At 35.8% G+C, this 27,214-nt stretch overlaps 2 protein-coding genes across 3 annotated transcripts; one reads left to right on the top strand and one right to left on the bottom strand.

Annotated features, from left to right (window-relative positions):
• The first annotated feature begins 200 nt into the window (after positions 1 to 200).
• On the top strand, positions 201 to 1,957 carry LOC103328572 (protein C2-DOMAIN ABA-RELATED 4-like). 2 transcript variants are annotated; one of them, XM_016793882.2, is made up of 4 exons: positions 201 to 517; positions 626 to 759; positions 1,257 to 1,352; positions 1,450 to 1,957. In XM_016793882.2, the coding sequence occupies exons 2-4, from the start codon at positions 643 to 645 to the stop codon at positions 1,738 to 1,740; spliced, it is 504 nt and encodes a 167-aa protein (XP_016649368.1). In that variant the 5' UTR covers positions 201 to 517; positions 626 to 642; the 3' UTR covers positions 1,741 to 1,957. The 2 variants fall into 2 exon arrangements, with proteins under 2 accessions (XP_016649368.1, XP_088907378.1); XM_089051252.1 differs by having other exon boundaries at positions 211 to 759.
• Positions 1,958 to 21,516: 19,559 nt separating this feature from the next.
• Positions 21,517 to 25,387, bottom strand: LOC103342478 (transcription factor MYB1-like). Its single transcript, XM_008246103.2, has 3 exons — positions 25,157 to 25,387; positions 24,007 to 24,136; positions 21,517 to 22,167 (listed from the first exon to the last, which is right to left on the bottom strand). The coding sequence occupies exons 1-3, from the start codon at positions 25,275 to 25,277 to the stop codon at positions 21,690 to 21,692; spliced, it is 729 nt and encodes a 242-aa protein (XP_008244325.2). The 5' UTR covers positions 25,278 to 25,387; the 3' UTR covers positions 21,517 to 21,689.
• Between the last annotated feature and the right edge of the window lie 1,827 nt (positions 25,388 to 27,214).

Below are 27,214 nucleotides of genomic sequence, written 5' to 3'. Positions count from 1 at the left end.
CTAACCAAGCGTAAACTCAATCTTGTTATGAATGAAATCTTCAAGCTTTAACGGTAACCACAAACTCTATTTTTAATTTAAAATCTCTGGATTATTTTGGATCATCTGCTATGTGTTTCTTGTGCAAGGATCTGATCTTGATTCATGCTAGTTTTCTCTAAGGTATCTTTCACCTTTGATTGGATGTTCGACCAGGACAAGTTTTGTTCGTATATATTTCTTGTTAAAGACAAATTCCAGAAACGACCAAGTCAAATAAATACTGCAACCATGAAAGGGCAAAGGGTGCAGCCCAGTGCTTGGACTTTCCAGTCAATTGTGTACCAAATAAAATAAAGGCAAATAAATCACTGATCAAGAGTTATATACTGGAAAATCGAACACCAACTCTTCCAATGAAGAGTTTGGCAACAACCATTTCCTTGCCTGCGCGTGGGATTATGGAGTTAATTAATTGATCAATCAACTCTATGGTGCAAGTTGCAATGACCCAGTAGAGAAAGGCTTGGTTTTTGTGGTATAAAAATCAGTTGGGTTTTTAATCACGGATTCAAAAAGCTATCCACAAATCTCTCTCTCTCTCTCTCTCTCTCTCTCTCATCCTTGTTTTGTGCCATAATCATAGCTTGTTTTCAAGTTTGAATGGAGCACCTGTTGGGCCTTCTTAGAGTTCGAGTGCAGAGAGGGGCAAACCTTGCTATTAGAGATGTCACTGCCAGAACCAGCGATCCTTATGTTGTCATCAAAATGGGCAAGCAGGTAACTTGGTTCTCTTCTCTCCATATGTTTTCATGTTTTGTTTTTGTTTCTGGTTTTTGCTGGAATTGTGGACTTTAAGTTTTAGGGTTCTGGTCTTGGACGTTAAGGTTTGTGGATTTGGATTTCTGGATTGCTTTGGTGGTCGTTGACTTCATGGTCAAGCTTTTCTTTATATTATCAAATATTTTAGCCAGTTAGAGTCGACCATGTTCGATGTAAATTGTAAAACAAACAAAGATTGTTCTTGTTGACTCTGTTTTCTGGGGTTCCTTCAACTTCTTCCTTAATTTTTGCAGATGATTTTGTCTCTGTCTTTACCTTTAAATTCAATCATATTTTGATAGGGTTTTAATTGCACGATGCTTTCAAATAAGAAGGGGAAACAAAACTTCAATGATCTGTAGCTTTGTCCCTCTGCCGATCTGCTCTGCTTTGAGTTGGTTAAGGTTCATTTGTGTATTGTCACTGATGGTTTATAAATGTGTTGCCTGATGCAGAAGTTAAAGACTCGTGTAGTGAAGAAGAGTACCAATCCCGAGTGGAATGAAGATTTAACACTTTCAATTGCAGATCCAACTCTTCCAGTCAACATTGTAACAACTTTTTCTTTGGCTAAATACTAGCTGCATTTCACATTAAACTTAAATTTTACGTATCTTTACTGAATGATTTGTGGTGCTGATGTTGCAGCACGTGTATGACAAAGACACATTTACTCTTGATGACAAAATGGGGGATGCTGAGTTCGAGATTGGCCCGTTTCTTGAAGCGTTACGGGTGCGAGTGCAAGGCGTACCAAGCGGAACCGTACTTTCCAGAGTGCAACCGAACAGGCAAAACTGCCTAGCTGAAGAGAGCTGCATCATCTATACTGATGGCCAAGTTGTCCAGAACATGTGTATCAGACTGAGAAATGTGGAGAGGGGGGAACTGGAACTCCAGTTACAGTGGATTGATATTCCTGGTTCCAGGGGTTTGTAAATTTTCTTGTCAAAGTCTTCTGCTTTGGCGTTATGGCAGAGATTTGGAGCATTGTAATACCACCAGCTCTGGATTGGATGAGTTTCTTCAATGGGTTCCTTTGTTAATGGGCTTAAAAACAGAGTGTTTTTGAGTGTATCCTCCCCTTTATGTAAACAGGGTTTGTTGAAAATAAAATAGACAAGAAGATGCGTAAAACATATGTTCGAATGATGAATTTGTGTGTCACAATCGATGTGGGTATTCTCCAGAAATTAAAAATGCAGGGATTCAATTTCCTATATGATCCGAGGGTTGCAAGTAATTGATACTGCATTGAAAAATGAGGTTTGGTCAAGGGCAGTCGATGCTTGATCTTGATGGTACATCAAAATTTGGATATTGTTTTCCTTTTTTCCTGAAAAATACGGTTTCACGTATGTGCAAAAAATCACGGTTTTCTAACATCTCTTACTTTACGTTGAAGAGATATACTGGTGAGTGTTAATTTTCTTTCTCTGAAGAAATGTAGCAGATGGAAAATTCTGTCACCACTAAACACTGCCTGTTGTCAAGAAAGAGATTTTATGTCAACAATTCATTTTCCTCTATGTTTTCCTCAATAAATTCAGCCATTTGTACAAAAGGTATGCTTTAAGATACATAATTTTCAGGAAAGCCGTATTTTTTTTAATTTTTAAAAAAGAATGTGAATTTCTGGACAAGCACAAAACATAAAACAGAAAGCTGAATTATAGGCATTTTTTAAACCTGTTAGGTATAAAGATAAAGATGCCAAGTCATGACTCATGACAGCTCTTTTAGTCTGTTATGCTGTTATGTATGTTACAGCAGGTTGTTAGGGAAAGCTTAGTACAGCCTTGGTTATATATATACACCTAAAATGTAAATGTAATTATGTAAGAAAATTCAGTAAATGAGAAGAGGATTATTCAGTAAAACTTTTCTTTTGTTTTCCTTTGTTCCTCTGGTTTCTCTGTTTTTCTTCATGGTATCATTCGCCACTGCCTCACGGCACTCTTCGATCCTAGTCTCTTCCGCTTCGTGCTCTACTCTACTGGTTTGATCTCTGCTGCACGCAATTGATCACTGTTCTTTCTTCTTGATTCTTTGTCTCCTTCATCTCTGATGGCGTCACCTCTTGAATCCTCTTCTCCGATTCCGTCTATCTCACTCAGATTCCCAATTCTTCCTTTTCAAACCCTAATTCGTCCCAAACCTACACTTTCTTACAATTCAAAACATCGGTAGCATGGTGCCGATCAAGCCTGCCGCTCAATTATCTCCTTGGTGTGCTCTGTTTGCCCCAATTTTCGCCGCTACAAGCTTCTTGGACTTGTTGATGGAACTGAGTCTTGTCCGGTGCCATTTTTACCAGATCGATCACTCAATCTCGCTTACGAAGTTGGTATGAGAAGGATCAGAATCTTCTCATCCGTTCAATTCAACCCTCTCTGAGGAAGTCATTCCGTTTACTGTTGGTGTTTCTTCGTCTAGAGATCTGTGGCTCAAACTTGAGCAGCGCTTTGGTGGTGTTTCGATGCTCATATTCATCAGACCGTTCTCGCTTCGTAATATTTAAAGGCTCCCAAACAATGGTCGATTATCTACTGGCGACTCAAGGAAATCTCGATTCCCTCACCGCAATGCAGTGAGTTTGGATCGCGATCTTATTGCTGCTACACTGGCTGGGCTTCCTGATGATTTTGAATCATTCATTGATTCTATCATGCTTCGTCTCTCTTCAACTTCTCTTGATGAATTACATGGTTTATTACTCACAAAGGAGCTCTCCATGACTCGACGGAAGAAAATTGCTTCCTCTGTTACCACTGAACCGTTTCATGCTCTCTCGGCCCAAGTCTCACCGCCTCTTCTTCCTACACCACCTCAGGCATTTGCTGCTCAACATCCACCACTTCACAACTCTTTTCGATATAATTCCAATCGTGGCAGGAATAATCAATTTTCCAACAATCGGGGCAACTATGGTCATAATCGGGGCAACTACAATTCTGGCTCTCATCGAGGCAACCACAACTCTGGCTTCCCTTCTGGTTTCAATCGTGGTCATAATTCCAACTCTCGTGGTTCCTTTTCCTCTGGTGCTCGTGTTCCTTGCCAGATTTGTGGAAATACAAGTCATGAGGCCATCGACTGCTATGATCGCATGAATCCTGCAATTTCTGGTAAAATCCCTCCCACCAAGCTTGCTGCAATGTGTGCGCACTATACATCAAAGCCCTCTCCTTCCTGGCTCATTGACTCTGGCGCAACTTCTCACATTACCAATGACATCTCCAACATCTCTTCTTCATCTCCTTACACTGGTGAAGACAAAGTCTATATTGGTGATGGTAAAGGTCTGTCCATCAACCATATTGGTTCCTCTTTGTTACATACTCCCAGTACTTCCTTTAAATTGAAAAATGTCCTTCATGTTCCTCAAATGAAGCACAACTTGCTGTCTGCTTTTCAATTTGTCAAAGACAATTCATGTTCATTGACTCTTGATTCTGATGGATCCCTTGTCAAGGATCGTTTTACGGGGAAGATGCTTTTGCGGGGACCAGTTAGAGATGGATCCTATCCTTTGCAAAGCTCTCCTTCACCTAGTCCTGCTTCTTCCATTTCTTCTTCAGCATTTGTCAGTCTTAAAGCTCCGGTGCAGATTTGGCATAGTAGATTGGGTCATCCCTCCTCCAATATTTTTCGAAAAGTGATTTCTGGTAATAAGCTTGCCTGCAAGGTAAATCCTCTGTTGATTTCTTCTGTTCAGATTGTGCTATAGCTAAAAATCATAAACTGCCTTTTCACCCTGCTGGTTCATCTACTTCCCATAGTCTAGCTTTACTTCATTGTGATGTATGGGGACCTGCCCCTGTAACTTCTGTGAGTGGTTTTCAATATTACCTGCTGTTAGTGGATGATTACACCCGATATAGCTGGTTCTTTCCTTTGAGAAGGAAATCTGAGGTGTATTCTACCTTTGTAACTTTCAAGACATATGTGGAAAAATCTGTTGGTAATCAAATAAAGGCTATTCGTTCTGACTCAGGGGGTGAATTCACTAGTGCTTCTTTTCAGTCTTATCTTAATTTGCATGGTATTTCTCATCAGTTCAGTTGTCCACATACACCTGAGAATAATGGCTGTGTAGAACGCAAGCATAGGCATCTTGTTGAAACAGCCAGAACATTGTTAGTGGCTTCTAATGTTCCTAAATTCTATTGGGTTGAAGCTCTATCCACTGCTACTTACTTGATCAACAGGTTGCCTATTTCTGGTCTTGCCCAATCTCCATGGGAGCTTTTATTTCATACATTACCAGATTATACTAAGCTAAAGATTTTTGGTTGTAGTTGTTACCCCTGGTTGAAACCTTATGTTTCCTCTAAGCTTGATGGCAAGAGCAAGCAGTGTGTTTTCCTTGGATATAGTTTACAGCATAAGGGTTATAGGTGCTTAGACATGATCACTGACAGGGTCTATATCTCTCGGCATGTCTTATTTGATGAGAAGTCATTTCCCTTTACTGCCAAGTCTGCATCCCCCTCTAATTCTATCCCTCCTTTATCTCCTGTTTTTGACCTGCAATTTCCCATTCCCAACTCACACTCTATCTTCCCAAGTTCTCCCTCCATCCATCCTTCTTCACATACTCCTAATCCTAGTGAATTTGTATCAACACACAATTTCAGCCCTTTGCAATCTCACTCCTCTTCTCCTCCTAATTCTAGTGAATTTGTATCACCACACAATTTCAGCCCTTTGCAATCTCACTCCTCTTCTCCATCTTTATCAGGTCAAAATATTCATCCTATGGTTACTAGATCAAAGAATGGCATTTTTAAGCCTAAAGCTTATACTGCTACCAAACACCCTTTATCATCTTCTCTTGATTATGTCCCCACAACCTATCTTCAAGCCTCTAAATTTGCTGCATGGAGATCAGCCATGCAAGCTGAATTTAATGCCCTCCAATCAACTGGAACTTGGATCTTGGTTCCTTCTTCTTCATCCCAGAATGTTGTAGGCTGTAAATGGGTGTTTAGAATCAAGAAAAAGCCTGATGGGACCATTGACAGGTATAAAGCTCGGCTCGTTGCCAAGGGATTTCATCAAAAAGAGGGCTTGGACTATCAGGAAACCTTTAGTCCTGTGGCAAAGCCTGTCACTATCAGAATTTTGTTAACTTTTGCTGTGCAATTCAATTGGTTTCTGCATCAACTTGATATTAGTAATGCCTTCCTTCATGGTGATTTAAAGGAAGAAGTATTCATGCATCAGCCACCTGGCTTCAGTGATCCAAGCTTTCCGAATCATGTGTGTCAACTCAAAAAGTCCTTGTATGGCCTCAAACAGGCTCCCAGGGCCTGGTTTGATAAATTGTTTCAGGCTCTCCAGTCTCTTGGTTTCACTCAATCATCTTCTGACGCATCCCTCTTTGTTCTCAAGGTTCCAGTTCTTGTTATTGTCCTTGTCTATGTGGATGACATCTTGGTCAGCGGTCCAGATTCATCAGTGTGCAATCTTTTCATCAAGAAACTGAGCTCTTTGTTTCCTGTCAAGGACTTGGGTCCCTTACATTATTTCTTGGGTCTTGAAGTTCAACGCACCAACAAGGGACTCTTTCTCCATCAAGGTAAATATCTGATGGACTTGTTACAAAAGACAAATATGGAGGGTGCTAAGCCTTGTTCTACACCTCTTGGAACTACCAAACTGGATCACGGTGGTACACCTTTGGAAAATCCCACAGAGTATAGATCCATTGTGGGAGGCCTACAATATTTAACTTGGACTCGGCCTGATATCTCTTTTGCAGTTAATCAAGTCTGCCAGTTCATGCATGCTCCAACTGATTCACATATGCAGGCAGCCAAGCGAATCCTCAGATTTCTCAAGGGTACCCCTTCACATGGTATATGGTTTCATAAAGGTCCTCTCACTCTATCCGCCTACTCGACGCAGACTGGGCTGGCTGCACTTTTGATAGGAGATCCACGGGTGGATTTTGTGTGTTTCTTGGCTCCAACTTAGTGAGCTGGAGTGCTAAAAAGCAGACCTACATTGCTCGTTCGTCTACTGAAGCTGAATATCGATCCTGGCTCACACTGCTGCTGAGGTTACATGGATCTGCAAAGTCTTTCGAGATTTTGGTTTCTCCTCCTCTGTTAAACCTACCATTTGGTGTGATAACATTTCTGCTATCTCCCTTGCATCAAATCCTGTTTTTCACGCCCGAACCAAACATGTGGAAATTGATTATCATTATATCCGAGAGTGGTTCTTGCAAATCACAGTTACATTCAGGTATGTTTGCAGCCAAGACCAGATAGCTGATATTCATACTAAATCTTTGTCTAAGAATCGGTTCCTCTTTCTTCAATCCAAGCTTTCTCTTGGTACTCCTAGTCTTTCCAAGCTCAGCTTGAGGGGGTGTAAAGATAAAGATGCCAAGTCATGACTCATGACAGCTCTTTTAGTCTGTTATGCTGTTATGTTTGTTACAGCAGGTTGTTAGGGAAAGCTTAGTACAGCCTTGGTTATATATATACACCTAAAATGTAAATGTAATTATGTAAGAAAATTCAGTAAATGAGAAGAGGATTATTCAGTAAAACTTTTCTTTTGTTTTCCTTTGTTCCTCTGGTTTCTTTGTTTTTCTTCAAGGTAAACTATTTCCTACCAAGAGTACTAGAATGGAATGAGTGACTTCGTTGAGAACTGTAGTACTATATTGGTGGTGGGGGGCCATAAGCAGAAGAGAGTTTCAGATTGGACCCAAAAAGAATGGTTTAGGTATGTACCAAACAATGGGCCAAATCCTTGTCAGATGCAAAGCTACATATGAGGCTATGGCTTCTACAGCAAGGCCTATGTCACCTCCTACAGTTTGGCTATAGAATTTCGCACTAGAAGACCTCAATATAAATCGTTGTTCAATTTGTGGCCAGTAATAGTAAAAGCCACAGTTTTTCCTGGCCAAAATGAGTTGGCCATCGACGGACATGACAATGTTTAACTTGTTTAAATTATACAAATTTATAAATAAATCCAATCTTAGACATGTATTTATAAAAAAACTCAAGCACTATTTAAACATAGAAACACACCCAAAATCAACCTCAAAGTCAACTTTTTGGGTGTGTTTATAAATGGGTTTTGAATGTGTGTAATGATGGGTTTTGGGTGTGTTTATATGTTTAAATAGTGCTTGGGTTTTTTTATAATTTCAACTCCCATTTTGGGTGTTTTAGTGAAACTCCCTTTAAATTATTCAAAGCAAATGAAACATAGTCACAACAATTGGTGTCCAAATATTAATGAAATAAGTTGTTGTTTTGCCTTATATAAAAGGGTTAATTACAGTTTAGTACTATATGATTACACCCTTAAGATATGTTAGTTCCTATTTTTAAAATTTTTACAATTACATACCTCGGTCTTTTAAATTTATTACAATGTGGTTCTACCGTCAGATATCACCGTTAGTTGCCTACGTTACTATGGGTCCCACATTTTTCGTTTTTTTAATTTTAAATTAATTAAAATATGAATAAAATATTTAAAAACCAACTAAAAAAAAAAAAAAAAAACCATCATCTCTCTCTCTCTCTCTCTCTCTCTCTCTCTCTCTCTCTCTCTCTCTCTCTCTCTCTCTCTCCCTCCCTTTGGGTTCTGCGGGTTGTGGGTGGGGGTGGGAGGAGGGTGGAGAAGAAATCGATCCGCGGAGTGGAAGGAAGAGGGTGTTTTTGTGGGTTCTGGGTTCATTTTGGGGTTAGAGCTACTTGCCGGTGGTGGTTATGGGGGAAAGGGGACGAGAAAGGGCTCTAGGTTAGAGGGATGCGTTTAGGGAATGGATTGTTGAAATGTAAATTGACTAGCTAATTTCTTGTTAGTTAGTAATTTACTTAGTCTGTTTTTACTCTTAGCTTCATTAAGCATTATGTTAGTTAAGTGACTTGAGCTCATATGCCAAGTGTAAGGTGTAAAGCAGTCAGCTAGTTTTCAACGGCTCTTAGGCCTTGTACTGCCATGTGTCACATTCACATTGGCCCTTGTAATAGAATGGTACTGATTTGGCTGATGTAATGAGAGAATGAGAAAGAATACAAAAGGTGTGATCTCTGCAACGGTTTTGTAGATCGCACCAGAGAACATTTCCAAATTCTGTTTTTTCCTAGCTACCTCTCTCACTCTCTAGATCTTGAGCTTCCTTGATAATCCAAAATCCATATCTTAACATGGATGGCTTGTGATGGGGAAATGGGGCGAGAAGGGGCACTGGTTCTGCATGTGGGGGATGGGTCTGGAGACAAATGGAGAGCAGCTCACGGCTTTTAAGAGCCCTAAAAGGAGAATTAGGTAGGAATTTGAAGAGAGGGAGACTGAGTCTGAGGCTAGCTTGGAGGTCCTTGGGGTGTTTGACCTATTGACCAACACCATAACCCCTTAGTCCCATGAAGACTTTCATTTGGAACAGCCAGGGTAGTTCTTGGCAGGATTTTATCTTTCAAATGCTTTTTTTTAATCTATATTTTAGATTCCAGAGCCACCTTACTTAGGGCTGAGGCCATTGCTCAGAAACTGCATCTTGGTGGTGTCTTTTGTATTCCTGCCACAGGGTAGTGTGGAAGGATTATTTTATGCTGGAATCCTAGTTATGTGAATTGCACTACTTTGAATTTCCATGATCGTTTTGTGCACTGTTTGTTACATGATATTTTGTCCAAAAAGTCTGGGTATGCAACTTTTATTTATGCTTATCCTCAAAAAGATAAACAAAGAGACTTATGGAAGTTAATCCTTAATTTTAAGCCTTTCATCTTGGAACCTTGGGCTTTGCTTGGGGACTTTAACAACATTTGCTCTTCATATGAGAAAATTGGAGGATCTACTTCAAATAGTTCATTCCATAGAGCCATTTCTGCTTTCAATGCTTTTGTGAATGATTGTGGTACTATATCCCTTCTTGCTGAAGGTGTGCCTTTTACTTGGTCCAATACGATGCTTTTATAATTTTTGAAAGGCTTGATAGGGTCTTAGCTAAATCGGATTGGCTGAATTTATTTCACAAGTATGAGTTCTTAAACATGCTTATTTGCAGTTCGGATCATGGCCCCATTATCCTAAGCAGTTCTAATCCTAGGACTAGAGTTCACAAAGCTTTTAGGATGGAAGCCATGTGGCTTTCCCATGCTGATTTCTCTCGAATTGTCAATCAATCTTGGTGCCATTCTTATGTAGGAAATCCAACTCAACAAATTTCTACTTGTTGCAAAACCTTCCAAGTTCACTTGAGGAGGTGGAACATTGAGGTTTTTGGGAATCTCTTCCAACAACTAAAAGAAAATAAGCATCCACAATGATGCTATCTATTTCTTAGCAAAATTTAGCTAAAAATATAAGAAAGCTGTTTTAGGAGCTCTCTAAAAAATTTCAACTCCAATCATACTCCCTAATTTGGAGAGTTATAAATGCTATAACTCTTTTTTGATTGGTCCCTCTCTATTAAAAAAAAATAAAAATAGCTAGCATTAAATAAAGGTTTGAAATACTCATTAAATAAAGCAGCATTAAATTATAGGGAGTCACTATGAGTCATTTCTCTCTCCTTAGATTTAGGAGCTCTTAGAGGACTCCATATTTTAGGAGGTGGATAGGGAGCATGGTTGGAGTTGCATTTTTACAATTCCTCAAAATTTGTCTAAGAAGGTGGTTTAGATAGCCCATTGTGGATGCTCTAAACTCAAGAACACTTAGAAAATATCCAAACCCAATTAGCGAACTCTCCCACCTCCACCTTCCTTATCAACAAGGATAAAGAACTCAGCTCCAATCTCAAGACCCTCCTTGAGAAAGAGGAAATGTTTTTTTTCCCAAAAAGCTAGGGCAAATTGGCTCCAGCTTGGTGACAAATACACAAAATGTTTCCAAACTCAAGCCACCATTCATAGGAAACGAAACCAAATCAAAAGCATTAAAGATGATCAAGGTACTATTGGATTGAGCTTATTTTCTTATGAAATGTTGTCATTGAAACCTTTAGGAAAGTTTTACACAGTCAGACCCTATTGCTAGCTCTAATATCCAAGACTTTATAAGTGTGATTGAGCCTTGTTTTTCCTCTGGAGGACAACTTTAAGCTCATGGCTGATATTTCTGAGCTGGAAGTCTTTGAAGCGGTTAGAAGCATTGACGCTCTCAAAGCCCCTTGCCCTGATGGTTTACATGCAATTTTTTTCCATCGGTTCTGGGCTGAGACTAAGCACCTTCTTATTCAGCTTGTTAAGAATTTCTTTGTGAATAACCTTCTTCTCAACCCCATAAACCACACCAATATTGTTTTGATTCCTAAGGTTGACAAACCTGAAGTTGTAAATCATTTAGGCCTATTAGTCTCTGCAATGTGGTTTACAAGATTATTACTAAAATCATCATTACTAAACTTAGGCCCATCCTTTCTAAGTGTATTTCTGCAAACCAAGGTGCCTTTGAACCTGTGAGGTCTATTTTTGACAATATTTTAATTGCTCATGAATTGTTTAGCACTTTAAAAGGAAAAAAGGTTCTTTGGGTGTAATGACACTTAAATTCGACGTTGAGAAAGCTTATGATCTCCTCGATTGGACTACATAAGAGCTGGTTTAATTAAGTTTGGTTTCAATGTTGACTGGTGTGACAGAATCATGAATTGCATTTCAACAAATTCATGCTCGATTATTTTGAATGGCAACCCTGAAGGTTTCTTATCATTTCTAGAGGTATTAGGCAGGGTGATCCCCTTTCTTCCTATCTCTTTATAATTTGCATGGAGCCTTTCATAAGGCACCTGCAAAATTTAGCTCTTTCCACTAGGACTTGGTTTGCTTTCATACTCTTTTGGTTAGACTTGGCATTCGTATCAACCCGCTTTTCTTAATGGGTTAACACGACACGACACTATAAGAAAAAGGGTGGAAAATGTTGAACACGAATACGACCCGTTACAATTCACGAATCACATGGCACGATCCATTTCACTCATTAAGAATTAAAAACAAAAAGGAAAAAAAAATGTACAGAACCACTGCACAACCCCCATGTTCCTCTTTCTCTCCTCCTTCCCTCAATCCATAAACCTCCATTAATGACACAACCTGAGAGAGAGAGAGAGAGAGAAGAACAAAAAAGAAAGCTATGTTTGGTTTCGGGAAAAAATAATGAAAAGAGAAGAAACTTACAAAGAGAAAGACAATGGGAGAGTCAGGGGAATGGGGGAAGAAGAGAAGAAAGAGAAGGAGAAAAAAGAAAAAAAAGAGAGAAGAAAGATATAAATTTAAAAAAATGCCCATGAGCTTAATGAGTTAACAGTTATTCGAGACTTATATGACACGACCTGTTAGCTTAACGTGTGGCTAACGGGTCAACACGACACGATAACTCGGACCTAATATTGAAATTTTCGTGCGAATTCGTGTCGTGTTAAAGGATAGTGTACAATATTGTTTGGTCTACTTTTGGTTATCCAATTTCGAATTTAGTCTTCACAGATGACTGCTTAGTCTTTACTAAGCCACGCCACAGGTTGCTAGAAATGTTTTAACAATTCTTGAGGCTTTCTCTAAGGCCTCTGGATAGCATATTAATTTCCAATATTCTACTATTTATTTCTCACTCAAAGTTCCCACAAATGTCAAAAACAATATTAGTGTTATCTTGCAGATCAAACACGAGCACCGCTATTGGTAGATACTTAGATATCCACAATATTGTTTTCTGGAAAGATCCCCAAAATGCAAAGGAGTTAATTCAAAGAATTCGTTCAAAATTTGCAAGGTGGAAAGCTCATACCCTTTCTAGGGTGGGTCGACTGACCCTAAGAAAGTCGAGTGTGCCTAATCATGTGATGTCCTATTTTAGATGTCCCTCAGGTGGTTAAATAAATGAACAAATGTTGTAGGACTTTTTTATGGGGTAGTGATAGGACCCGTCCTATCTCTTGGAAGGATGTGTGCCTTCCCAAAGACCTTGGTGGCTTAAGGTTCAGACTTACTAAGCAGTTTAATCTTGCAGTTCTAGCTAAGCTCGGGCGGAAATGCCTCACTGACCATTCTAATTTGTGGGTTAAGATTGTTACTCAGAAGTATCTCATACATGAGAGTTTCTTTACTCTCAAGAAAAAGTCAATTCATTTTGTTGCTTGGAAACCTATTTTGGATGCTAGACATGTCTTATACAAAAGTCTTAGGTGGGTGGTGGGAAATGACGGTTCCATATCTTTCTGGACCTCCCATTGGGTTTTGCCTTTCACTAGTAAAAAAAACCCCTTGCGCGACCAACTTTATGCGTGATTTAAAACTATTCGTCGCTCAAAGTCACTTTGCGTGATTTAAACTCAAAACTTCGCTGCTCAAAGTCTTGCGCGACTAAATTTTATGCGACGACGAAGTCTTGCGTGACCAAATTTTGCGCGATGAAAACAATTGTCGCGCAAAAAGAAGTCACTTTGCGAGACGAAACTCAAAACTTCGTCGCTCAAAGTCTTGCGCGACGACAATAAATCGTCACTCAAAGTGACTTTGCATGATGTAATCCAAACATTTCATCGCCTAAACTAATTTATTTTTATTTTTTATTTTGTATGCATAACAATTAAGAAATTAAACGGTATATATATTTATTAAGTAGCTTTAAATTTATTATTTTAGATCGGATCAGATTTTTGTTAGAAAAATATATTATTGTAGTTCGGATTGGGTTTTAGTTAGAAAATATATATTTTAAATTGACGATCGAATTAGTTTATTGTATTCATATAGGGTCAAGGAGTGTAGCTGTAAAAAATCATCAAAATCAGAGTTAAAATAACCATTAAATCTTGATTTTTCATTTATAACCGTCGAAAAGTTTTGTCCCATTATTTGATCTTTGAATGTTTATTTTTTTTTTATGATTTTTGGTGTATATGATCTCGAAGTATAAACAAACAAGTTTGACGGTTGAATCGTTGAAACTAGTTTCGTAGAATGCATATGCCATCAAAATAATATATTCACTAACAATTAAGAATTTATTTATACTTTCATTAAATATAACATAAGATTTTGTGGTTATCCACTAGTGTAAATATTTTAAATTGAAGATCAAATTCAGTCATTGTATTTATATAGGGTCAAGGAGTGTAGCTGTAAAAAATCAAAATTGGAGTTAAAGTAACCGTTAAATCATGATTTTTCATTTATAACATTCGAAAAGTTTTGTCCCGTTACTTGATATCTGAATGTTTATTTTCTTTGATTTTTGGCATATATGATCTAGAAGTATAAACAAACAAACTAGTTTCGTAGAATGCGTATGACATCAAAACAATATATTCACTAACAATTAAGAGTTTATTTATACTTTCATTAAATATAACATAAGATTTTGTGGTATCTACTAGTGTAAATATTTTAAATTGAAGATCAAATTAAGTAATTGTATTCATATAGGGTCAAGGAGTGTAGTTTTAAAAAACATCAAAATCGGAGTTAAAATAACCGTTAAATCGTGATTTTTCATTTATAACCATCGAAAAGTTTTATCCCTTTACCTGATCTCTGAATGTTCATTTTTATTTTATTTTTGGCGTATATGATCTTGAAGTATAAACAAACAAGTTAGACGGTTGGATCTTTGAAACTAGTTTCGTAGAATGTGTATGCCATCAAAACAATATATTCACTAACAATTAAGAGTTTATTTATACTTTCATTAAATATAACATAAGATTTTATAGTATCCACTAATATAAATATTTTAAATTGAATATCAAATTCAGTCATTGTATTCGTATAGGGCCAAGGAGTGTAGCTATAAAAAATCATCAAAATCGGAGTTAAAATAACCGTTAAATCGTGATTTATTTAGTTTTGTCCCGTTACTAGATCTCTGAATGTTTGTTTTTTGTGATTTTTGGGGTATACGATCTTGAAGTATATACAAACAAGTCTGACGGTTGGATCGTTGAATGGTGTGTGTGTGTATATATATATATTTATTAAGTAGTTATATATATATATATTTATTAAGTAGCTTTAAATTTATTTATTTTGTACGTATAACACTTAAGAAATTGAATAGTATATATATTTATTAAGTAGCTTTAACCTTATTTATATTTTACATCGTAAAATAAAATTATTTTATTTTTTATTATTCATAACAATTATTTTTATAAATATTGTGCTACGAACCAATTTTTTGTCTCTCAAAAGTTTGCGCGATCAACAGTTGTCGACAAAACTCTAAAATTTGGGGTACCAAAATGGGACGAGAGATTTTAAAAAAAAAAAAAAAAATTTAGACTTTGCATGACTAATATTTTTTGTTGCTCAAAACTTTGCACGACCAATATATATTTTTCGTCACCAAAAATTTGGGTGGGTACCAAAAATGGGACGCTGAATTTTTATATATAATTTTTTAGACTTTATGCGACTAATATGTATTTTTCGTCGCTCAAAATTTAAAAATTTACGGGTGCAAAAATAGGACGCGTAAATTTTTTATTTTTATTTTAATAATTTTTTAAGACTTTGCGTGACCAATATTCCAGTATTCGTAGCACAAAACTTTGGATGACCAATATTCTAAATTTTTTGTCGCACAAAACTTTGTGCTACCAACATATTTTTCGTTGCACAAAGTGATACGTTTTTTAAAATCAAAATAACTCTTCCACCATTTTCTCAATGTCTTTCTCTACTCTTACCTCTCCTCTCTCTTTCCTTGTCCCCAAATCCCACCATTTCTCTCTCAGCCACTCCTCTCACTTAATCTCTCACTCTCACTCACTCTCTCATCTCTCTCTCACTATCTTCTCTAATTCTTTCACACTCACTTCTCCCTCTCATTCTCACTCACTCTCAATCTTGCCAAAAGGTATATTCTCTCAAAATTTTAATTTTTTTTTTCATTAATATGTGTTTTTGGAGTTAGTTTTGAGTATGTGTGGGGTGTGGGGTTTGGGGTTGAGTATAGGGTAATGATTGGAGTTTGGGTTGGATTTGTGGTATAACAATTTTAGGGGAGATTATACCAATTTTTTTTTTTTTGGTTATTTGACCATATTTGTTTTTTTGTAGGGAGTCATCGAGACTTTGACGGCTAAAGTTGAGGATTAGGAAGCTATCAAAACATATCCTCCGCCACTACAACCATAATAGGCTTGTATTAGGATTTTATTATTGTACTTTATTAATTTATGAGTACATTTTGAATATTATATATATATTTATTCGATAATTTGATCACTATTTTTCATATGTAATTTTATTTTGAATATGTCAACTTAAATTAAAGTAATTAAAAAAAAACCATACAATTAAATTAAATTTTAAAAGTAAAAATTTGAAAAATTAATATAATTAAATTAATATCAATTTAAATTAAAGTAATTAAAAAAAACATACAATTAAATTAAATTTAAAAAGTAAAATTTTGGATAAATTAATATAATTAAATTAATATTAAAGAAATAATAAAACAAAAAGTAAAAACCTTGCGCGACAAAATATTTCGTCGCGCAAACTATTAAATTAGTTTATTTTAGTTAAAAATCGCTAAAAATATTTGCGCGACGTTAGTATTTGTCGCAAAACTCAAAATTTGGGCGGTACCAAAAAGGGACGGGAATTTTTATTTTTTAAATTTTTTTAAGACTTTGCGTGACCAATGTTTTTCGGTCGGCAAAACTTTGCACGATCAATATTTTTCGTCGCGCAAAGTCACTTTGGGCGACCAATATTTTTTTGTTGCGCAAAACTTTGCGCAACCAATATTGTTTTGTCGCACAAAGTCACTTTGCGCGACTAATGAAAAAACCTTGGTTGTGCAAAGTTTTTCTTCACGATCTTTGTGCGACCAAGTTTTTGTCGCGCTGAAATTTGTGCGACTAAAATGTACTTTGCGTGACAAATTCTCGTTCACGCAAATTGTAAAATGTAGTACTGTTTCCCTATTCTTGACCTAATTCCTGAGCACCAAAGAGCTCCCTAGAATCTTGAGAAAGTCCCATATTTTATTACCAATAACAATTGGGACAGAAATACACTCTCTCAAGCTTTGGATGATGATTTGGTTGGTAAAATTTTAACAGTTCCTCTTCCTATCTCTAATTTGCAGGATCAAATGGTTTGGGGCCCTAACCCTAGTGGCTCCTTCACCATTAAAAGTGCCTTCAATATTCAAGTCCAGGGACACCCCTCATACCCCCAAGCTCGTCTTCTTAAAAAATGTGGAAACTTGAAATCCCTCATAAAGTGAAGATTTTTTCTTGGATGTTTGTTAGAAAATCCTTCAAGTGAGAGCTAGACTCCATAGATTTATGCCCCAGCTGTGTCATAACTGCCTTTTTTGCTAATAGCAGCTTGAAACCATTCAACACCTGTTTGTGGATTGTTGCTTTGCTAGGAATGTTTAGGGATGCTCCTCTGCTTTCCCTTCCTTCGCATGTTGGTGATTTCATTAGTTAGTTATCCTCTTTAGCTTGCACTACTCAACCCCCAGGTCTGGATCACTTGTCCAAAGCTATTCTCATTTGTTGGAAGATCTAGGAAGCCATGAATAATATGTTGTTCCGAGACTCTCAGCCACAGTTGTTTTCATGTTGCAGCTACTGTTGGTATGGATTATTGGCAGCATAACCATTTGGTCGAAAAAAGGAATGATTACCACATCCTTAAGCTTGTATTAAAATGAACTTCGATGGATTTGTCATTAATTCTCAAGCCACCACTGATTTTGTCATTCGAATAGTGATGGTCATGTGTTACTGGCTGATGCCAATAACATTGGTGAAAATTCTATAAATGTGGCTGAAAGTGTTGCTCACTAGGATGCTCTCGCTATTGCCATTGATAGAGGTTGGGGTCATATTGTGGTAGAAGGTGACTCCAAACTTGTTATTGACAGCGTCCTCAAAAAAGTTACTTCCCCTTGGAGTATCCAACAAATCATTCAAGATATTTGGCTCCATAGCTCTTCTACAGCTTCTTTTCGCTTTAGCATGTGTTTAGGTAGGTAAGATTCACTGCGGACGCGATTGCCAAGCTAGGCTATGGGTTCTCGTCACAAGTTAGTTGGGATCTTGGGCTTCCTTTGTCAATCTATTCTCCTTTTATTTTGAACTCTTTGGGCTTTCTTGTCCTAGGGGGTTCGTTTTGTAATTTCAGTTTTAGTATAAATAAATAAAAATTGTCATTTTAGTATTTCCTTGAAGCACGGTGTTCATCTATTTTGTTGGTAATAATTAGATACCTCAATGATGTTGAATTTTCCTTATTTTTTCGCAAGGATTATATGTGAATGAAGAAGAGAAAAATACATGGTTTGGATTATTGAAAAAGAATTTGTAGTGCATCCCAAAAGGCGTCGCTCAAATAAAATTATTTCACTATTGTTAAGGTAGTTTTTCCCCCTAATCTTACAATTTCAAAATTGAGTCCTTAGTTTTATTAATTGTTTCACAATTGTTTTAATCTTGTTTTGTTAACATTTTAATTTTATTTAAGTTTTTATATATCTGAATTTATGTTAATGAATACTTTAACCTAAAAATTTCAAGTGCCAAAAACATAATTTTATTTAATTTCGAATAAAAACAAATACAACAATAGTGAAATTAAAAACAAGTACAACAATAGTGAAATTAACCTAGGGAGTTCGTTTTGTAATTTCAGTTTTAGTATAGATAAATAAAAATTGTCATTTTAGTATTTTCTTGAAGCACGGTGTTCGTCTATTTTGTTGGTAATAATTAGATACCTCAATGATGTTGAATTTTCCTAATTTTTTTGCAAGGATTATATGTGAATGAAGAAGATAAAAATACATGGTTTGGATTATTGAAAAAGAATTTGTAGTGGATCCCAAAAGGCATCGCTCAAATAAAATTATTTCACTATTGTTTTAATCTTTGTTAAGGTAGTTTTTTCCCCCTAATCTTACAATTTCAAAATTGAGTCCTTAGTTTTATTAATTGTTTCACAATTGTTTTAATCTTGTTTTGTTAACATTTTAATTTTATTTAAGTTTTTATATATCTGAATTTATGTTAATGAATACTTTAACCTAAAAATTTCAAGTGCCAAAAACATAATTTTATTTAATTTCGAATAAAAACAAATACAACAATAGTGAAATTAAAAACAAGTACAACATAAGTTCAATTAAAAACAACATGTAACTAGACACCAAACATCAAGAAGGAATTAATAACTATGTTGCACGGTGCTCATCTATTTTGTTGGTAATAATTAGATACCTCAATGATGTTGAATTTTTCTAATTTTTTGCAAGGATTATATGTGAATGAAGAAGAGAAAAATACATGGTTTGGAATTGAAAAAGAATTTGTAGTGGATCCCAAAAGGCGTCGCTCAAATAAAATTATTTCACTATTGTTTTAATATTTGTTAAGGTAGTTTTTTTCCTTTAATCTTGCAATTTCAAAATTAAGTCCTTAGTTTTATTAATTGTTTCACAATTGTTTTAATCTTGTTTTGTTAACATTTTAGTTTTATTTAATTTTTTATATATCTGAATTTATGTTAATGAATACTTTAACCTAAAAATTTCAAGTGCCAAAAACATAATTTTATTTAATTTTGAATAACAACAAATACAACAATAGTGAAATTAAAAACAAGTACAACATAAGTTCAATTAAAAACAACATGTAACTAGACACCAAACATCGAGAAGGAATTAATAATTATGTTGCACGGGTATGAGTACAAATATGCTGGTATGATTCGTCGATAAGGTGAAATTCCAAAAACTAGGATACGAGTATGACACCAATACGACAATTAAAATAATATATATTAAAAAAAATTAATATAAATCGCAAAAATTAATATTGCATCCATCGTGTTATAATCGTCCCTCATAACTTCAAAACATAAAACTAAACACAAAATACAAGTCTCCATAAAAAAACACAAAATACAAGTCTTTATATGAAGACCTAGCTTCTATAAAAAAGAAGAGGCTGAGTCTTTACAGATAGAGTTTTTAAAATTGACATTATTGGAAGACAGTAAGAGTATCAACATATCGGATACGAGTATCAGAGTATCGGAGTATCAGACATGAGTATAGGAGTATCAGATATGAACACCCCCTTCTAATTAAGAGTATCGGTGCAACATAGTAGTCTTAGTTATGTTGATGAAAAGGTAAACATTATAGACGTTAGAACTTGCAAAAATCATAGATAGATCATGATTTTACATATGCTGATTTTTTTTTTTGGGTTGAGAAATTTTGGAATTTCATTCATAATTTAGTCAAAAAAGTCACTAGCCATAAAAAGCCAATACAAATTAGCCACAATCTAACATCAAAACTAAGACAATCTGGTGTGCTTTCACTAATGATACACATGATCGAAGAAACTCTGGCATAGACATTCCAACTAAGATTGCAAAACTCAAAACAACCAAACAGAGATAACGGTTGAAAAAACCAAGCGAGGTGAAAACTACACAGAAAACCTAAAGGTCTCTTCGACTTATTCCAAATGTAAAAAACACTAGAAATGATGGTGATAGAGATCTCATTTCAATGAAACAAACCAAAATAACGGCTACTAATGCAAATGTTGACAGTTGTATTTGGTACAACAACATGATATGAATTGAAGGAAAATACTTGGAAGAACAATAGGAGATGTGGAAGCACATGTGGCGGTTGGGCCCACATGTGAAGCCTTACTCTACTATCATAAAGGAAGTTGAGTTTCCACTCCAAACTCAATTGGCAATAAAAGGAGTACCTCAACTCCTTATAAACCCAGGCTAGGTCCCTTAACTTTTCAATGTGGGACAAACACTATAAAAAATACAATACTACTAAGACTTAAGACTTACTATAAAAAAACACAATACTACTAAGACTTAAGACTTACTTTCTCTATTCTTCATTTGAATGATTCCAAAGGTCCATGCTAAAAGAGAAATCACCTCTACTTAGACCTTCTTTAGAAAAATTGATGCATGTTCTTGTCGATTGTGGCATATCATTATTAACCCCAAAACTTGCGAGCAGTTCTTCATCTAACCCAAGATCAGAACCTGTAGCTCTTTTAGTAGCATCCTTGGGGTTGCTTTTTAAAGCTGCTTTCAATTGAAGCAGCACGCTCCCTTTAATGAATTTTTTGCAATTCCACAAATACCATTATTAGGTTAGAAATTTATCTCTCGTATTTCTCTCAAGTCTGCAGACACCAACGTTTGGTATTTCCTGTAGCCTCCCAAGTTATCAATCTATTCACTAATCTCCTGTAGCCTCCCAAGTTTGCAGACGATTCATTCAATCTCTTTTCAAATGTAGATTATCAATCTCTTCAAAGCTATTGATTATAGTTTTTAGGGATATATGTATTCTTCAATCTCTCGATAGTTTTTAGGGATGGAATCCATATGGTCCAAAAGGTCCTTCAATGGCAGGGCGACATTGCTCTCCTTCAACTCTAATTCTTCCAAGTTGAAAGCTTTCTTACCCATTGTTGGTTATATTTGGTCCTAGAAAATAAATGATATATTTTGTTCAAAAATTGAATTTTTATTTTTCTTTAAGAAAAGATTAATATAATTTTTAGGGAGAAAAGTATAATAACACTTTCAAGGTTTATTTTTTACAAAACATATTAGTAAAAAAACACTTTTAGCATCATGTTTATTTTAGTCATTATGAATAGTTACAGCACTTTTACAGAAATTTATCAAACGCCTGACATCGCTTATACTCACAACACTTTTAAAATTACAGTTTACCAAATGTTTAACTGCTTTACTTTATAGCTGATTCTTTTTAAAGCACAACAATCCCAAACTAGGCCTTGGACACCAAGACATTCATTTGAATGAAAACAAAGCCAGTGATAGTTATATTTCGTACAAGAATTTCTTTCTCTATTATTGTTTTGAATGATTCCAAAGGTCCACGTTAAAAGAGAAATCACCTCCACCTAGTCCTCGTTCTGAAGCATTGGTACACTGTCTTTTCGATCGTGGCATATCATCAACCCAAAAACTTGTGAACTCTTCTTCCTCTAACGCTAGACCATAGCATGTAGCTCTTTCAAAAGCATCCTCATCATCTAAAAAGGTTTCCCACCAATCATTTCCATTCTTTGTTGATGGTGATGTTTGTGACGGTGTACTAAAATTCTCGACTGTTTGAATATGGTCCAAAATTGGTTCTTTACTGCTCAAACAATTTGAACTCTTGATGAAGCTTCGGGGTTGAGGTCTTATTACAATGATCTTTATTGTTTCCTGGGTTTTATCTTTCAGCTTTTTCAGACGAGAATCCATCCGCAGTCGAGTGTTCCAATAGTTTTTCACATCATTCGCTGTCCTTCCTGGAAGCCTTCCAGCAATCAATGACCACCTTCGACAGATAGCATGAGAAAATAAATCAATACATTTGTGCTATGATACACACAAAAAAAAAAAGTAGAAAGATGTGATGTTTTTCCAACAAAGGAGGTTTATATTTCTGCTACTATAAAAGGGTTTGTTGGTTTTGTTAGAAAGATGTGATGGCGGTGACAGTACTTGGGATTGTGGTATTTTAGAAGGGATTAGACTATGTTATTTTAGAAATTCTAACTTTTATCCAATTTTGGAAGTTTATTTTCCTCACCTAATCACAGGATAAAAGATTATATAGTACAAGGAATTTGTACATCAAGATTTTCCAACCAAGTTGTTGTTTATCTTCCGTAGGAAGCATTGTTGAGTTTACCCCATGTTATTTCAGACAAATTTAAACCTTTATGTAAAGGTTTTTTAAATCACAAATGGTCCATGAGGTTTGTGAAATTATCGTCTTTAATCCTCAATTTTTTTTTTTGGTGACATTAATAGTCCTTAAGGTTATACTCCACACATCAAAATAGTCCATGCCGTCAACTTCAAATTTTCTATTAAAAAGATGACATGACATATATGTGGGGCACACATCCAATAATGTATAGCCAGGTGGTTTTAAATAAAATATTAATATATTTAAAAAGAAAATTAAATTTAAAAATAAGATTAAACGTTAAATTTTTTTTTATTTAAAAACTCTCTCGCCTCTCCTTCTAACCTGTCGCCCCACTCACCTCCACCTCCTCTCTCTCTCTCTCTCTCTCTCTCTATCAGATTTGGGGGTGATGGTCAGGCAAGTAAAGAACCGGGTTGGTATTTGATGCAAGAACATAATTGGTTTCAATGGTTGGGGAAAGCATAGGGGTCCAAATTTGGAAAGGTAGTTATGGCTCTTTGTTATGAACTTGAAATGGTTTGTAGTTGCTGTGATGGTAGAAGTTGAACTGGTGTTTACCTATAGCTGCACATGAGTTGGGCATGTGATTCATTAACCCAGATGCAGGTACTTGACATGAACTGTAGATACTAACTATGAAATCTTGTATGCTGGGCTTAACTATGCAGCCACAGTAATAAGAAATGGTAACAAAGTTACAATTAATTTCTTCAAGGCATTTAAGATAGGGCCGTCGGCACTGTAGAAGGAGAGATAGAACAAAGGGAGAGGGAGAGGGGGAGAGAGAACAGAGGGAAAAGACGGCAGAGGAGAAGACGGAAGGGAGGGCTGGCGACAGGTTTTTTAGTATTTAAATTGAAGTTTTAATTTTCTTTTTCTTTTTTCTAAAAAAAAATTAATTTAATTTTTACATATATTAAATCTTTTATTAAAGCTACGTGGCACTATACTATGTGTGGCCCTACATATATGCCACATCAGCATTTTAACAAAAATTTGATGAAAACTGACGACAGAAACTATTTTGATATGTGGAGGATAACCTCAAGGACCATTAGTACTATCACCCAACAAAAAAAAAAAATATGAAAACTGATATTTTGATATGTGGAGGATAACCTCAAGGACCATTAGTACTATCACCCAACAAAAAAAAAAAAAGATGATAATTTCACAAACCTGAGGACTATTTGTGATAAAAAAACCTTCTGTGAATGTTTTAACATATATGATCACTATGTTTTACGATTCATAGAGATTAAGATACATCATGCGTGGCTACATGGCCCTTCTAGTGCTTTTAGCGGTTGTGCATGCGTACTGAGATAAACAACAGAAGATATAATATAGAAAACAAAGCACGGGATGCATGTCGGCGATTGTGGATTTTAGTTTTTTTTTTTAATGGGATGTGATGAAAGAACCATGTGGGATAAGGAAAGAGACATTTATTGGTACCTGTTTCCTAAAAGCTTGTGAAGCCTAATTATTAGATCTACTTCATCTTCCGTAAAGTCTCCTCTCTTGATATTTGGCTTCAAATAGTTCAACCACCTTAGTCTACAGCTCTTCCTGCATCTGCTTAATCCTGCAGACGTGCATAATGCAAAAATTGAGTTTTTATCACAAAATGTGTCATGAAATCCATAACAAATTTGTAAAGAAAATTAATATTTGAGAAAAAATAAGATTAAAACAAAAAACAAAAAACTACATCCCTACCCATGCCCCTCCACCTCCCCATCCGTTTCCCCCTCCCCCTCTGCCCCATCCTCCTCTTTTCTCTCTCTGTCTATGTCTCTGTTACCCGCAACCCAAACCTCAGCCTCCCATCCTCGACCCACTATATGCCCTCTCTTTCTCTCTCTCTCTCTCTCTCTCTGTGCAAACGGTCCTTCTGTTGGGTTACATGTAAGGCTCAAGGGTGGGGGTGATTTGGGTAGTTGGGGGAACAAAACCAGAGGCACCATTCACAGATGGAAGAGATAACTGACAGAGAAAAGGAGAAAGAGAGGAAGATGAGGGAGAGATAATGGGGCAGAGATTTGGTCTATGCAGTTTTTGTTTTTGTTTTAATCTTCTTTTTTCAATTAATTTTATTTACAATTTTTTGAAATGGATTTTAAGTTTTAAAATTGAAATTGAAAATTTTAATTAATATGTTATGAAAAATGGAGTAAAGTGAGACAAGTATGTGTGAAACATAGAGTAAAGTGAGACAAAATGAGTTTCAGGAAGCAAAGTGAGACTCAAATACACTTTTTGGGGGTATATCAAAAAATAAGCCTATAAAATTTATGAATTAAAAAAAAAAAAAGTTTAAACCTTTAGAATTTTGTAACATCTTTACAATATGCATATCTACAATGTGTTTTCTTGAGGAAGTTCCCAATGTTGGATATCAAAATGGCCTTTTATGTATGACATCCCTTGAGCAGAACACGTACAGAAAACCAATTGACAATGAGTGGAGAAGTTTAGGATGTCGTTTTTGTGCGTGTTAAGAAACAATAATAAGACAACGCTTCAGTACTTAATCAAGCTGTAGCTCTATATACCATATATCTATAATCTATCCCTCTTTTGGAGTTATATTTCACATTAATACCTGCTTTGTAAGGAACTTGGTGCCACTTTCCTTCTCCTTGTTTCTCAATGCACTGCCTCAGAAGATCATCTTCCTCTCTAGTCCAAGCTCCTTTTCTCACACCCAAGTTATAACCCTCCATGTTTTCTTTTGGCCAGTGTTGTATGCTTGCAGCCAGCTCATTTTGTGCCTGCTAGTTACTTCAAGCGTCCAGAAGCCACCTAGCATTATAAATAAAGACCGCATGGAGACCATCAAACTAAACCTTACCAGGCCAGTGACGTGCATGCCTCATATCCACAGAAGCAAAAAGTGACGAAGTTTAAAAGATTGCAACAGTTATTAATTCTCAGTCATAAATTAGCTACCAGTCAAACTATTAAATATATTTCTATTTACACTAACACCCCCTGAGGTTTCTTGTGTTTTCACAAAACTCCCCTCATGTCTCAAACATTACACGAATACCCCCTGAGATTTAAGTTTGTTTTCACAAATCCCTTTTTCGTTGATTGTTTATCCAAAAATTGATGATTTCATTGAAAAAAAACTTATGCAAATGAGAAAATTAACCTCAATAAAGTATCTACAATCCAATCTCAAAGGTCAACTTTGTCACATAGGATGCTAGACTCCGCTGGTATCCTGTTTGTCAGCAGCTTTTCTACACTCAAAAGGAACCCGGCATCCCATTAACTGAGACTTCCCATGCGTAGCTGTAGCCTTTCGTGCCTCCACCAACTACTAGGCTGTAATCTTCATACCATTCACTTTATCTAAGCTAACGATGAAAAAGGATCTGGATTTGTCTGCAGATGATGATGTCCACTCATATATATACGTATTACAAACAAAAATGAAAGTTATATGTAGAAAGCTGCAATTTCCACATGAGCAGAAAATTCAGTTTTCAACAGGCATAAAATTGTCTAATAGTCAAAACACATTGTAAGAATATGAATGCAGCATCGTGTAGCTTGTTACTACACACACATCTTTACCCACCTGGAATCCTGCTTTTGATTTTTTGTCTGCATGCTCCCAACAGGCTGCCTTACTTTTGAAGTGTTAGTTTGTAATTCGTTGTGTCTGGTTTATGAAAATGAAAAAAAAAGATTCGCGTGACAATTGAAGTACCAAACCACTAAACTAAAACACCTAACATTGTTTCCTCAAATTATTGTAATACTTACTTAAGCTAAAGTTGGTGGAGTGTTGACCAGAGCCGTAAATATTGGGAGAGAGGGAATCGAAGCAAGGACTTGTGTATGAGTAAGTGTTTTTAACCATTTAAACTACAAGCCTTTATACGAATTCAGCTTTAAAGTGAAAAAAAGGGACAAAACTTCAACAAGAATAATATTGGACGATATATGATTAAGTTGAAAGAGGAAAATGTTGGTAATTTTTATCAACAATATTAAAACCTTGCAAGTGCACAAATCAAATGATAGTATAGTAAGCAAGCAAGGGTCGATCCCACATAGATTGTAATCAAAAGCAATGTTTATCAATGTCAAGCAACGAAAATTAAAACACAATGACTAAACACACACACCAACACCAGGGGGGTTTTGATTTGATTTTTTGAATAAAACAAAACAAGGAAAAGAAAACAAAACAGAATTTAAATTAGAGTTTAAGAGAAATTGGTTTAGAATCAATCAAGCACAATAGCTAGGACTCACTATCCACCTCCAAACAATCAATCAATCCATAAACAACAATAGATAATCAATTTCTAGCAAGCATATAATGACGACACTCACAACAAGATCATGGCATTTGACTCGAGTTGTATGATTCTCTCTTAAGTGTATGTAGAGTGTATGGCATTTACATCAATACGTGTATTCTTAATTGAAATCTAGTATGGCATTTACTCAAATTAACAATCAAGAATCCATTAAGATAAAAGAGAATATGAGTGTCACAAAAACCCTAAAACATGGCATTTGTTATTAGGAATTCAAGAATCGATTTCTCATAACTAGTTCTTAACCCAATTATTCGTTGCAAACAAGAACACATTCAATATGGCAATTGACCTATGTTCTACAACAATTTAATTCCAATACA

The sequence above is a fragment of the Prunus mume genome, linkage group LG4, assembly GCF_029339155.1.
Source record: "Prunus mume cultivar Tortuosa linkage group LG4, ASM2933915v1, whole genome shotgun sequence".
Lineage (NCBI taxonomy): Eukaryota > Viridiplantae > Streptophyta > Magnoliopsida > Rosales > Rosaceae > Prunus > Prunus mume.
The sequence above is the reverse complement of the archived record's forward strand: the minus strand, read 5'-3'. Positions and strand labels throughout refer to the sequence as shown.

Excerpts from the sequence above, each read along its gene's own strand:
- LOC103328572 (XM_016793882.2), top strand. The coding sequence starts at position 643 with ATGGAGCACCTGTTGGGCCTTCTTAGAGTTCGAGTGCAGAGAGGGGCA. Across the intron at positions 760-1,256 it reads TCATCAAAATGGGCAAGCAG|AAGTTAAAGACTCGTGTAGT; the intron begins GTAACTTGGTTC and ends TGCCTGATGCAG. Across the intron at positions 1,353-1,449 it reads CAACTCTTCCAGTCAACATT|CACGTGTATGACAAAGACAC; the intron begins GTAACAACTTTT and ends CTGATGTTGCAG.
- LOC103342478 (XM_008246103.2), bottom strand. The coding sequence starts at position 25,277 with ATGGAGGGTTATAACTTGGGTGTGAGAAAAGGAGCTTGGACTAGAGAG. Across the intron at positions 24,137-25,156 it reads CCAAGTTCCTTACAAAGCAG|GATTAAGCAGATGCAGGAAG; the intron begins GTATTAATGTGA and ends GCACGTCTGCAG. Across the intron at positions 22,168-24,006 it reads CACAAGCTTTTAGGAAACAG|GTGGTCATTGATTGCTGGAA; the intron begins GTACCAATAAAT and ends TATCTGTCGAAG.